The 13,931-nt window shown below is 38.7% G+C and overlaps 1 protein-coding gene across 12 annotated transcripts in view; it reads right to left on the bottom strand.

Annotated features, from left to right (window-relative positions):
- ankrd6b (ankyrin repeat domain 6b) overlaps positions 1–13,931 on the bottom strand; it is a 41,218-nt gene extending 27,287 nt beyond the window's left edge. For 4 of the 12 annotated variants that reach the window (XM_067481832.1, XM_067481838.1, XM_067481840.1 and 1 more), the window contains exons 1-4: positions 13,473–13,930; positions 5,309–5,624; positions 3,101–3,199; positions 1,805–1,903 (exon numbers count right to left, since the gene is read on the bottom strand). In XM_067481832.1, the coding sequence (XP_067337933.1) occupies positions 1,805–1,903; positions 3,101–3,199; positions 5,309–5,434 (324 nt within the window). In that variant the 5' untranslated portion in view covers positions 5,435–5,624; positions 13,473–13,930. Of the gene's footprint in view, positions 1–1,804; positions 1,904–3,100; positions 3,200–3,702; positions 3,978–5,308; positions 5,625–7,371; positions 7,389–7,470; positions 7,551–13,472 lie in introns of those variants that run through there. The other 8 variants (XM_067481834.1, XM_067481836.1, XM_067481839.1 and 5 more) reach the window with 8 other exon arrangements.

Here is a 13,931-nt window from a genome sequence, read left to right as displayed (position 1 = left end):
ATGGTAAAATGTCTCAGTTTCAACATCTGATATGTTGTTTATTTTCTATCGTGAATACAATATGATTTAATGGCATTTGCAAATGATTTGTGACGGCCCTCGGCCCTGTTGAGTCGTTTTCTGTTCTACTCGCAGGTAGCCGGAGGTGGGGCCAATTAAGGTGGTTGAGGGAACCTGGGCCTAGTGTCCTACTTCCTCTAAATCCCTAGCATCCCTTAGAGACAGACAGCTTGCCAGCTGGCATGCTCTCTGCCGTGCAACTTTTGTTCGCTTTGTAATTTTGATTTGTTATGTAACTTTGTTCCATTCATCCATGCACGCACTCATCAGTGATTGGACTGATTAAGTTATTTTGGATTATTTTCTGTTTGTTTAGCCTTGTTTTTTGCTATAATAAACTCCTTATTTTTGGCCTTCACTTAGCGTATTGCTTTTTTTTAATGACATCATTGAACTGTGTTTTTATTTATGTTTACACATCCTCCCAACTTTTTGGGAAGTAGAATCTTTATTGGTCGTCATTGAGCACATCAATACATATATGTATATGTATTTAGACATCATGTATGTTATTATTCTGCAGTGTAAGTAATTATAAGGATAAAGGGAATTGATACCATTGATAACTCCTAAACTCTTGGTAGTCAAAATCATTTCTAAGAGATAACCAATCAAACTAAACATAGTATTTATTGGGTCAAGTGATTTAAAAAAATCTGCTAGTAAGAATACAATTCAAAACGTCACAAAATAAAACCTAGTACAAAGCTCTGATTAGGCAGCATATTGCACATTAATATAATGAGCATCATTGCCATTTGGTGGCACTGTGGTTCCATCATACATTTACGAACATTTCCAACAAATATTTGTTGTTACGAATTTTCCTGATTTTTAACCAGACTTTAATCAAACATCAGATAATCACTTAGGGGAAAGTATCATTCAGGTTTTGTGAAACTTGTGGCATAAATCATAAAGAAACCAGACATGTAACAAAAAGCCAATTTCAGTTGGTCATGCAGTAATGATGTTTTTACAACATCTGGCTTGTATCAAGGTAGGAGTGGAGAAGAAAGCCCATGATCCAAGTTTACCCTGAGTTAAATCTGGATAAGGAATCAGAGAGTGGTGTTCTTTTAGGAGAGTGTTGATAATTTACAGTTATAAAGTAACTGTAACTGGATCCCATGTCCATGTGCATTTAAATGTCAAAAGTAACAGAGACTTTGGGCATGTTAAGAAAGTGGAATTTAGCTTTTTGAGTCACAGTTTGGGAAAGAAGGGGGTCCACTCTTCCTCTTCTGGGAGACAGGTTAAAAGTCAGTTTGTTATCTTGGGCTGGAATCTCTGCCACCTTGTGTATGCTAGAAAAATACATTTTTAGGGGACAAGGTTGTCTTTTCTTTTTAAAAATACAATTACTCTATTGCATCTTCTTTTCCCTAGTTGGTATTTGACTACAGTGTTTTCCTTTCCCTCAGTTTCTAAGTATAAAAGGTGTACATTATGTAGTTACAGGGTGCTGTAATGTAGGTATAAGCTGAGCACCACTTACAGACTTTAAACTGTAATCACATTTGTTATGCTGAGCCAAATGACGAGACAGACCCTTTGAATGAGAAACTTTGAATGCCTGCATCTGTAATCCAAAAATCAAAATTACTTTGCTATTGCAGTTTATTTTGCATAGAAACCTTTTAATATGAAAGATGACTTAATGAGTATGACAAAGTAACGGTCAACAAGTACAACACTGTGTCTGTATGTGTTTGTGCAGCTGTTACTATCTTTTGAACTGTACCTTGTCCTGTCTGTCCAGTGCACATCCTTCCTGGATGAGAGCCCTAATAACATCAGTGTTTCCCACCATGGCAGCCCGGTGTAATGCTGTCTGCTTCCCCTGCCAACAGAAACGCACACGCACGCACACACACATGCACACAAACACTGACTAATAATAAGACAACAACACTCGACAACAACATTAAGTGGATGCAAATTTAGGTATGAGCGACATGCGAAGCAGAGGGGAGTGGACAGCCCTGGGGAACACTGCATACAGCTGATTTGCTGTATGCAGGATGTGACTTTCCACATTCTCACCTGCTGTGACCTGTTGGTCAGGAAACTGGTGATCCACTAACAGAAAGGGGGATAAATAAAGCTGGAAGAGGTGGAGTACAGGAAATCTGGAATGATGGTGTTAAATATTGTGGTGAAATTCGCAAACAGTATACTTGAATTTGTCCCAGGGCAGTCGAGGTATTCCATGATGTAATGGGTTCCAATATTCCAATATTGACTGCATCATCCCTTGACCTGTTTGCCCTCTAGGCAAATTGTATGCTCCAAATAACTGTACTCTCTCCATCCATATGCACACTGACCTGTCTGTAAACAGTTGTTACTGTGATTAATGTTAGTTGCTGAGAGTTCGAAAAAGTCTTCAAACAAGTTTTTTTTTTTTCTGTCCTTTTAGCTTATTCTGTACCTAAGTTCGGGGTCGCTACAGCGGATCATTAGCCATACTGCCCGGCTGAGGATGGGATGGGGTGTTTGGGGTTCAGTGTCTTGCCAAGGGACACTTCGACATCATGTCAGGAAGAGCGGGGTGCAAACCTCAACCAACCAAGTTCATAAGTAATCTCGTATAATAAGGACTGTATATTCTTAATGTTACTAAGTCTATAGCTTCAAAATAAGTGCTGCCATTCCTTGATGCTATTTATTGGTGTTAACAAAAGGAGCTACATTCTACTTTAGCTTGGTCAGTGTGAGATAGTATCTGAAAGGAAATGTGTGAGCATCATGTGATCTGGGAGGTGCGGTGTGTCTAGCACTAGAGCTTTGCTATAATTTTACTACTCATTGTAGTATTATTTTTAATATTATGTTTTATGTTTTTGTAAAGTGCTTAGGTCATTCCTGATTGTTGTCAAGCACTATAAAATTATGTTTACATTACATTACAATATCTTCACATCAACCATAATGGATTGCTTTCAATCCACTGGATCAATCAGGACTGCAAAGCAAGGTGCAAGGTGCAAGTGAACAAAAATTGGAAACATGACACTGCATAGATGATCCTACTTACATCATCTTGGATGTCCAGATCACAGCCAGCTTTGAGCAGGATCCCCACAACCTCAATATGTCCTTTGTAGGCAGCCAGGTGCAGGGGACTCCTGCCATACTGTCAACAGAAAACATACAAACAATAACTTACCCACATTTCCCTCCAGTTAACTACATTTGGTGGGTTTTGTCCCAAGGCTCCACGAATCCTCCTCCCATTTATGCACAGTCAACATTTAATATAGCAATGGATCTGGCAAAGTACAGGCAGATATATCCTTGTTATGCATGCACCCCACTCAAGTCTGATAAATGAAACATTTACCCCTAGTGGACATTAGGGATCGAAGTACCGAATTACACTGACGTTCATTTCGAAACTGTAATTTTAATTTTAACTAGGGAAGTTGCAATCCATCTTTTTTGATCCAATAAAGATACATTAACTTTTCAGAGATTTGAATACCGAATCTGACTTCCACAACAGATTGGTTGTGGCCCGGGTTAACAACGACTGTGACCGGTGTTGTGGACCTAATGGTTGCTATTGGATATTGGGCTACTGTTGGTCAAAGAAGAAGAGGAGGAAGACGTGTTCGTAAGTAGAGAGAGAAAAAAAACCTGAAAGTGTAGGACCATGGAGATGCCTCTTCTGGTTTACTGCCTTCTCTTTCAGAGGGACGATAGTATCGAGTATTGCACGTAGCGAGATTCGAGGCTCAGATGGTTTGGGCATGGAGTTGCCAGACAAGAGAAGAAAAGGGAAAGAGGGACCATTCACACTTAAACACTGATGGTGCTGCTGCTATGCTTTTATTCAATTACAAATGACCACTGACCCTGTGATTGGTGGACGACTGCTCTACCTTCTGAGCCACAGTTTCCATTTAAGGGTTATAATGGCTTTACCTAAATTAATTTGGAGTTTTTGTCATCTTTATTTTTAGGGCATCAATTTACAACAAAATTATCTCAAGCTTTTTACATAATAAAGTCAAAACTATAAATGTTTTTAGAGAAAACCCAACAAATCTGCCTTTACCAGGCCTTACGTATCCATCCATTCACCCATTATCTGTATCCTGTTCAGGGTCACGTGGGTGCTGGAACCTAACTCAGCTGTTTTTGGGCTAAAGATGGGTTACACCATGGACAGGTCTCTAGTCTATCTGAGGGCAAACACAGAGAGACAAGCTCACACAGACAACCATTCACACTCACATTCACACCTATGGGCAAATTGGACTCACCAATTAACCTAACATAAATGTTTTTGGACTGTGGGAGGAAACCAAGGTCCCCGGAGGAAACCCACACTTGCACAGGGAGAACATACAAGCTTCCTACAGAAAAGCTGCACACAGCTGGGGATGCAAACCCACAACCTTCTAGCTGTAAGAGAGAGCAGCCAACCAAACACTCAACCACATGTTATTCACCTTTTTTTTTTTTTGGTCCTTTCGGCTTATCCCGTGAGTTTAGGTCACCACATTTTGTTCGCCATATCATCATCCTAATGGTTTGGTAATTTACTGAGAACTATTTTAGATTTTTGTTATACTTGGTGATATATTAGTAGAACTATATTTCTGCAGCTATGTGAAGAGAGACATTTCTGTCTCTCCTCTCATTGCATCAGGGTTTTAATGCAGGTCCATTATCAAACTCTGTTATAGCACACTCAAGTTTAATAAAATATACTATAGGCTGTAAATATTCCAAAGCCTGAATGATTACCAACTTTTACCTTGAAGACATTGGAAATAATTAATGGAATGTTTTTTTAGTATGTTACTTGACACAAAATGACACACAATTGAGAGACGGGCTACTACTACCATTTCCTTATCGGACTCCAATAGCTTCACTTAAATGTGTTGGGTTTTAGTTTGATGATTTCTAACAACAGTCTTACAGCTCTGCAGAGTAAAATGCTTAATTTTTACTGTCATATGATATTGAAGACCTTCCATAAACTAAGTGAAATAGGCAGAAAATAATGGCAATTTTAGTGGCACTTATGTCTATGATCAAATCACATGGATGTAGAGCTCTTTATGAACAGGTGTCACTGATCAGTCAAAGGAACTTTTTTGTTATATACAGGAAACTTAAAAAATATAATTGTTATTTTTTTGATACAGACCAAATCTTAAATCTATGCAATCTGAGAAAAATACAATAAACACAGAAACAGTCACTAGCACAGTCAGGACCATTCACTCACCTTGGTGACAGCTACTTTTGCACCCTTGTTAATAAGCTGGACTACATTATCAGCTTGTCCTTTGTGTGAAGCTACAAGGAGGCGCTCAGAAAGTCCAAGGACCTCAGCTGCATCCTGCTGGCTCATGAAGCAGGGCAAGTGATATTGCTGTCCTCAGACACAGTGCTGACAGTAGCTGAAGATCTCCAATGCCCTCTAAGTCATGGTGGGCTCAGTAGTAAACAGAAGTGTCAAACAGCGCTGGAGTAGATGCCAATGCTGCTGGTCTGTTGCCATCAACAAACTGTCTAAATCCTCCACATCATCCTTGCAGCTGCTAGAAAGAACAGGAAATACATCTAGTAAATTAATGCCAGAATGTGCTCTACTCATAGTAAGACTATTAACAGACAGACTACTTTCTATGCTTTACTTATGTGTGTTGTTATTATTTGTTGTAATTATTTGTAATATGTTTTCTGTTTTGCGACTAATATTCTTAAGAGTTTTTTCCTGATATAATACAATAATTTGAACATTTTACAAGCCGAGTAACCATAGACACACAGAGGATTGGGATAAAGAGTTAAAACATTTTCAGCTCATTGCTGAATGTATATCTCCCAGTGTTTCACCTGGAAAAGTTCTTAAGCATTTATTTTTCATGCAGCCCTTTGGTTGGTGAATTCCATGCAAGGGTCATATAACAAAGTGAGTATTTTTTATTTTAAATATTTTTTGTCCTTTCGGCTTATCCCATGAGTTCAGGGTCGCCACAGCAGATCATTGTCCGCACGTTAAATTGGCAGTTTTTATGCCGGATGCCCTTCCTGTCGCAACCCTCCCCAATTCCTACCGGGCTTGGACTGGCACTGCACAGCTGGGGATGGGAAAGGGCTGTTGGGGGTTCAAGTGTCTTGCCCAGAGACACTTGGACATATAGTCGGGAATGTCTCTGGTGCCAGAAGGGATCGAACCACTGACCTAGTGGATGAGTGCCTTTACCAACTGAGCTACAGCCTGAGTATTAATAAGCTTTATTTATCGCACGCAAATAAAAATTAAATATAACTGATTTCTCCGATTTATGGATTTGTTCTCGCTATGGCTGCTCTCTCCTCATTTACTTACTATCTCTCTCAACTGCTGCTCTTGCTCTCACAGAGCTGGGGAGGAGGTAAAATTCAATGGTGCTTTTAAGGACAACAATAGACAAAGTGCATGTAGGACAGTTAGTTTGCTCACTACATTATCAAGAATGGCTCTCAGATCTTCACTGTGCAATGCAAATTTCTTTTCAATTAATTTCAGACAGCGTTGAAATTTTACCCCTCTGGCACCAAATCAAAGTTAAAGTAATAAAAGTGTCCTTTTAGGTGCACAAGCTAAAAAATACTTGTGGGTAAAAACAAGTGGGTAATGTCCTACAAATTGTACCCAATACCCAATATTTTGATTTCTTGTGAACAATGACTCTCAAGAGCAATAATATGTTACATTCAGATCACAAAGAATTTTTTATTTTTTGTTATTTATACAGATAGACTAGTACCTATCCTGTCCTATCTTATCTACAGTCCTGTGACTGTGGCGTATCATCGGCATAGCAATCATAGGAAAAGATCTATGGAATAAAGGAATGTGGTATAGATGGAGAAAAGAGGGCCAAAAAGGGAGACCTGTGGCACACTGGTGGAGAGGCAGTGTGAGTTAGAAACTTGCAAAGATATCTTTAAGGTTCATCCAGAAAGGTAAGACCTAAGCAAGACAAGCGCTAAACCAGAGATGCCCAAGTCTGAGAGTGCAGACAGGTGGATCTGGTGGTTTACAGTGTGGAAGAATAGATTGAGTAGAAATAGGATGTGCTGCAGGTTTTGGAGCCCCCAGGGATACCAAGACCATCAGGAGTGTCATTTCTGCAGTATGACTACTCCTGAAGCCAGACTTATCAAAGAGGTTTCTCAGACAAAGAAAATCTGAGGTTTGTTTAAAAACTAGTTCAAGGGTCTTGACCAGAAATGAAAGAAGGTGCGGAGGGGTCATTTGACAGTAAACACCTTCATGCTGTCAGTGGAGTTGCTAACCTGGTACTGGCAGTATTCAGTTATTCCCTGAGTGACTCTGTGGGAAAAAAGTGCAAGCATGTTCTGATATTTGGTCAGAGCTGTCTTGTCTTGTACCACCTATTGTCAGCAGTTCTGAGTGCAGTGTGTTGTTCATGGATCAGATCAGTGAGCCAGGGATTAGGAGATGAGGGATGAGTCTGAAAGACAAAGGGCAGAGACAATACAGACAGACTGAAAGTGAGATGTAGAAACTGAAGAATCGATGGCTGAGTTTGTGTCGAGGGTGAAGAGGACCTGTGGTGGAGGTATGGCGGCTTAGACCAGAAAAAAAAACTACTCAAGACTGAGAGAGATGATGTAGCGTTGGAAAAAATTAAGAGGTATGGGACAGTCTAATGAGAAAGCTAGTGAGCTGAAGAAGGGATTATATGATGCAGTTTTGAGTTAGAATTTTGAGGTCCAGGTGGTTTCCAGCTTTGTAGTTTGGGGAAGTTTCCGCAAATTTCAGATATAATGACGTAAGAGTGTTGAGGGTAGGGGAAGGGTTAGGAGGGTAGGAGGCTGTAGGGAAAACGTCAGTTTGTCAGTAATTAGAAAGCCAGCCCAACCTCCCCTTCCTGATGGGAGACAAGTGAGAGACAAGGTAAAGTTGGAGGAGACTACAGCTGGGATGGTTAATCCTCTGTGGAGTCTCTGCAAGTTCCAGAAGTTGCAGAATAGCTGACTGTGTAGAGAAAAAGCCGTAGTCAGCATTGTTTGACTGCAGACTGATAGTTCCATAGAGCAAGACAAAAAGAGCTGGGAGTGGAAGTCCTGTGGGTGAAGGTGCACAGGTGCACAAGGTGATTATACGACTACACCTAAGAGGTTTATTCACCACTGAGGAAACTGTGACACTAAATAAAATAGGCAAGTGATGAGAAAAACATCATTCATATATTTCAGCGACAAAAACAAGTTGGTAGAGCCATGCACCAACCAAGTCAGAGTAGGAGAATCAATATTATTTAATTCTAGTCTTTAATTCTACCACATGATTTTAAGCATATACAAGTATTGGCACCATTTCCTGTAGCCCAACTTTTGGGGGGTTTTGTTTTGTTCTGAATTATCATACTTCGTAACATAGTATGTAACATTGAAGGTTTCCCTCATCATTTTACGGAATACGTAATAATACTTAATACTTTGTTAATTCCCTTCATTTTATCCATGCACTATTGCTTTTAAATACTTTTTTTTTTAATTCTACCTGCATTCTAATGTTATATGCAAAATTTTCACTATGGTTTACTTTGTATAGCTCATTCCCTTCTTCATAGCTCATAAATATTCCATTTCACATTTTATGTCAACATTATAACTGTTTATGTCCATCCATCAATATTCCAACCCACTTGCATGCTTGGGGTACATCCTGGACAAGTCCTCTGTCTATTACAGGACCATATAGAAGCATAAAAGCATTCACACTCACATTCAAAACAGGGAGAACATGCACAAAGGCAGGTGGATACTTGAATTCTGATCAAAATAATCATAATCCCAATGTCTATAATGCATTTTTGTGGGTTTGATACTATTTTGCTGTTTTATCCTATATTTTATTTGTATAGGTTTAATTTGAAAAACAAACAGGTTTTAATGCATGCATAGGTCGCTAATAAAATCGACTGAAAAAAAAAGAAACCTGGCCACACAAAGTGTAAAGTACCAAAGAATGCATGACAGATCTCCCAGGCATCTGTCCAAGAACTCTCAGTTCATTGCTATTGAGTTAAAACGGGTGCTAATGCACGTTGCTAACATTTAAATGATAACTCCTTGCCAGCTAAAAATGTATAAGTTCAAGGGCGAAATCCCCCTTTAACTAGACTGCAGTTCATTCTTCAGAAGACTCAGTCCTGTGGACACCCCCCCACACACACACAAACACACACACAAACACACAGGGTTGTTACACCAAGTCTTCTGACATGTAGCTAAGCAACAAGGCTTTTGTGCAAACTTTGAGGAACTCAGGACTTGCTTTTCACATGGCTTAGGAAGGAGGCCCTACTCACTCCTGAAACTTTCCCCTCCCACATACACAGAGCCACATGCTTTTATTTTCATACCTATAAAAAAGCGGGCAATCAGCCATGACAAAATTACAACAGCTCTACTACGGCTTTATATTGTATTTTTTATGTTGCATTTTTTTTAACTTACTAAATTTTGAACACTAAAATGGTACAGAAATACATTTTCCTCCCATCAAATATTGACTAAGGATACTGATTTGCATGTAAAAGATATATATATTGTTTGGCAATTACAGTGTTTCCAACAGAATTTGATTTTATGTGTGGTGGTCACTTACATTTAATTTATTTTTATCTGGGTTAAACAAGCATTAGTGCCAAAGATGCTTAGTGTAAATAGTACAATTAAATAATACTGTATTATACTGTATAAAGTGATAAAAAAATAGATATTGACTGTATGCAATTTATGTTTTTTCACATTAAAAGCCTACTGAATTTGCATATATTTTATAACAGCTACTCACTTCAAGTAGGCTACTTACGATCCTGATTTAGAACTACAAATTAATTTATTGAAATTAGTTAAACATTAGTTCAACAACTGGCAGATTTTGATGTAAGATCAGCTGTTGGTTTACTTATGGCTTCACTTATTGCCATTAAGCTTCCCTTTGATTTTACTATGCTAAAATATCTCTCTACTTCTAGAGATGAAAAATGCATCCAGATGACATCACTTGGTGGAACCTCCAGTTCAGATTATGTCATCTTGTTGTTCATACTACTTTCTCAACCTGCTCTTGGAGAGCTCCACCCCATGACATCTCCTAATAATGAAAAACTCCACCAGGTGATGTCATCTGAAGGAGTTTTTCAGCTAGAAGCACAGAAATATTTTAAGATAGGGAAGTTTAAAGGTATTAATGTACATATATACTCTAAACTAAAGCCATAGAAAGCAAGTTGAGAATTGGAACTAAAGACACGGTTCATCTCTGTTCAGAGGTGTTAAAGAGTTATACTTCTTGCCTAATATAGACTCTTATTGGTACAGGATAGCTACAAGTACCTTGAGATCACACAGTTAAATGGTAACCAGAAGAGGCCACAAGGAAAGCAGCCACTATCGAGTACCTACAAAGAGTAATGCAAGTCCTAAGGAGTCAGCTGAATGGACCGAACAAAATCCAGGCAATTAACACCTGCACCGTCCCAGTCATTAAGTAACCAGCTGGCATAATAAGGTGGCCAAAAGACGACATGGAAGCCACTGACATCAAGACAAGGCAGCAAAAAAAAAAAAATGGCCAACGAAACTCTTTGTCAGTTATTATTTCTAAGTAGAAACCAAGTTTTTTTCTCACCTTCAAATGAAACAGACTCACAATCTTGCTTAAATGTGAGGAGAACTGATGAGCAAAGCACACCGGCTCTCCAAAATGTAATATGTGTCAACTCTACCAAAACATGAAGACTCCTTTTGAAATTGACATTCATAAGGCTAAATTAATATTTTTACCAGATGGCTGAAAATCTTGTGACTGGTAAAACATCACCTTGAAGTAGGCTATTTTACTATAATTTCGGTTCCAAAACAAGGTTCTACCTGCAAGCATCTCTGGTGCAGAGATGAGCAGCAGGTGCTGCTGGCGCATCGAGAAAGGAACCATCTTCTATTTACTAATATCTGTAACAACAAAGAATTTGCAAATAAGTCAGCATATTGTTTAAAGCTTTTTCTGTTAAATATATATCTTTAAATTCACGATTAAATTCAGAAAATAATTTAATTTAGATGTAATGCAAGGGTAGAATAACACTTCCGCCTGTATGTATTTTATTATCAATTATTCAAGGGGCCATAATTCTCACCAATGTCATGTTAATGTTTTAACCTGCAAAACATAATATTTGTGTCCATTTGTATCAATTAGCTTGTTAAATATAAGGTATAGATTCAGACTTTAGCTGTTGTATTAATGTGTCAGATTAAACATGTTTTTTCTGCTGTTCATCTAATTATCTGGTTTAATCATGACATGTGATATATATATAGCTCATATATACCTATAGCTCAACTCAGGTCAGGCAGTTGTCTATGGACCACAGGTTCAGTGGTTCGATCCCCAGCCCGGGCTATATGTCTAAGCGTCTCTGGGTAAAATAATGAACACCCAACAGCCCATTCCCATCCCCAGCTGTGCAGTACCTGTCCAAGCCCGGTAGAAATTGTGTGAGGAAGGGAATCCGGCGTAAAAACTGTGCCAATTCAACATGCGGACAATGATCCAGTGTGGCGACCATGACCTCGCGGGAAACATTTAATGCAAAAGTTAAAAGATTATAAGACAAATTCAGTAATTGATTTAAAACTAAAATCCTTTAGTAATATGAATAATATACATACTTTTTTATGAACCTGATCTTAATGGACGACCCTTTCTACAAGCTGAGGTACAGTTGCTCAAACTTGGTTATTTGAAAAAAGCATTACTAGAGTTTAGTTACTATTGTTAGCTCTCAACTTTGTTTTGTAAATTAATAATATATACTTATTGAAAAATCCCTGGTGATTTTTTTTGTCTTAATGCTTAAGCTTAATGCTAAGCCCTGCAGCCTCTTCTGAGCTGCTGTAGACTCGCCCGAGCCCCCACTACAGTTTCAAAGAGCTCTTGGCTTTTCCTTGTCTTGTCATGATAACCAAAGACGTGTAAACAACTGTGAAACTGCCTGGTGAGTAATGTAAGAATTGCATTGTAAACTAATGATACAGTCCTTATGCCTTAGGCCATGTTCTTTGTTGCGAGAAGGTTTTTCCAGTTTGAAAAAAACAGGAGACCTACACACAGATCAGAAATTACTCTTGACCCTGACCGTCCTCTGGAGCACAAATTACGAGTGATTCTACACCACTGGGTTGAGAATGTTCCTGCAAGGGCAGCCAAAAAGAGAAAGCAGTCACTAAACCGTAGGTTAGCTTAACTGGACTTTTTAAATCAACTACAATTTCACAGAAGCACTTACAAGCAGACAGAAAAGAAGAGAATAACAATTACACTAATGTGCAGATTTGTACATCAGACAAACCAAACACCACTCAACAGAGCCAGGTCCTCTGGACAAGACTCCACAGTCCATCTGAATCTGTATGACAATAGTCACTTCTTTGAAGACAAGACTGTCCACATTTTGGCCAAACAAGGCTGATGTTTTGTAGGGACGTCCCAATGCTAATATCAGCATTGGCCCAAACCTGCCTTTATGTACATGTGCTCCTACTCATAAAATTTCTCAAATGCTGCGCTGGATGCCACGATGAGGTGAGGAATAAATGAATGAATGAATAAAAAAATTAAAAAAAATAAAAGGCGTAATTTATAGTCGTATAAAACGGATGAGGACAAAAATCAAGCTCTGCTTTGCTAATGTCTTAAGAACTAGATTCTAACAGCCTAGATACAAATGTTTGTGAATGACTTTTTATTGGGGGTTGAGGAGGATAAAGTCCGGATAATCAGGAGCATTTTACTCGGACATTTTCATTGTCACATTCACTGCTTCTGGACAAACTCGGGAGAATTTCCAGATATCAGTGGATGTGTGAAATACATATACAATCCATGACAACCATGTAATAGCCATAACAGGGAATCTTGAAGAGTGTTATGGATGGTGTAAAAAAAACAAAAAGATAGAGACTTACACTCTTTATTTATTACCATATCTGCACAAGTATTAGTTAATAAACCTGCAAGATATAGTTTATTATAGATTTATTATTTAATAAACCTGCACTATACATACAAAAACAAGAGTTAAGAGGAAGCTCTTCGAACAAAGTAGTTAAAAAAACAATAATGATGAGGGTCAGTGAATTCAATCAAATCACTAGAGTTTATAATTCACTCTGCTAACTTAAAAATATATTGATTTCCTCTAAAAGTCGGGAAACGTAGCGTTAATTGAAGTCAGCAACATTCCGAAGCAGACTTCATGTACCTCCAATGTTCGCAGTACGAGAGCAGCCACTTAAACCCGCGTATTTAGGATAAAAACACACAGAAAATAAATGGAGTATATACAGAGACTAACCTTAAAGAACAGCCACACAACGTGCAAACTCCAACCGACACAGTCTTAACTAATCCAAGATTGTCGCTGGTTTGTTTGAGGGTAAAACCAAAGGGTGAAAAACACACCGTCGCTTTTGGTGTCGCTACGTTTGCGGCTCTTGCTGCTGCTGTTGTTGTTGATTCTCTGCTTGCTGAGCTGCTCAGTCACAGCGAAAACTAGCAGACGTAACTGCGAGATGCAAGATGAACTGCGCCTCCCCAGGAAAACGGACGAGTGCATGCGGCGTCACAATACTCACATCCCGTATAGACTCACTATGTTAAATACTACATGTCACCAGCACCATATTATTTAATCGCGAAACTTTACTTGTTTGTTGATCTATGTGACAGAGATATTCATGATGCTACAAAGGTGATGCTTGTTTGTAGTTTAGCCATTTCTTTGACCAAAACTTTCTTTTTGCGTAATGAGTAT

This window comes from Channa argus, chromosome 17, assembly GCF_033026475.1.
Source record: "Channa argus isolate prfri chromosome 17, Channa argus male v1.0, whole genome shotgun sequence".
Taxonomy (NCBI): Eukaryota; Metazoa; Chordata; class Actinopteri; order Anabantiformes; family Channidae; genus Channa; species Channa argus.
The sequence above is the reverse complement of the archived record's forward strand: the minus strand, read 5'-3'. Positions and strand labels throughout refer to the sequence as shown.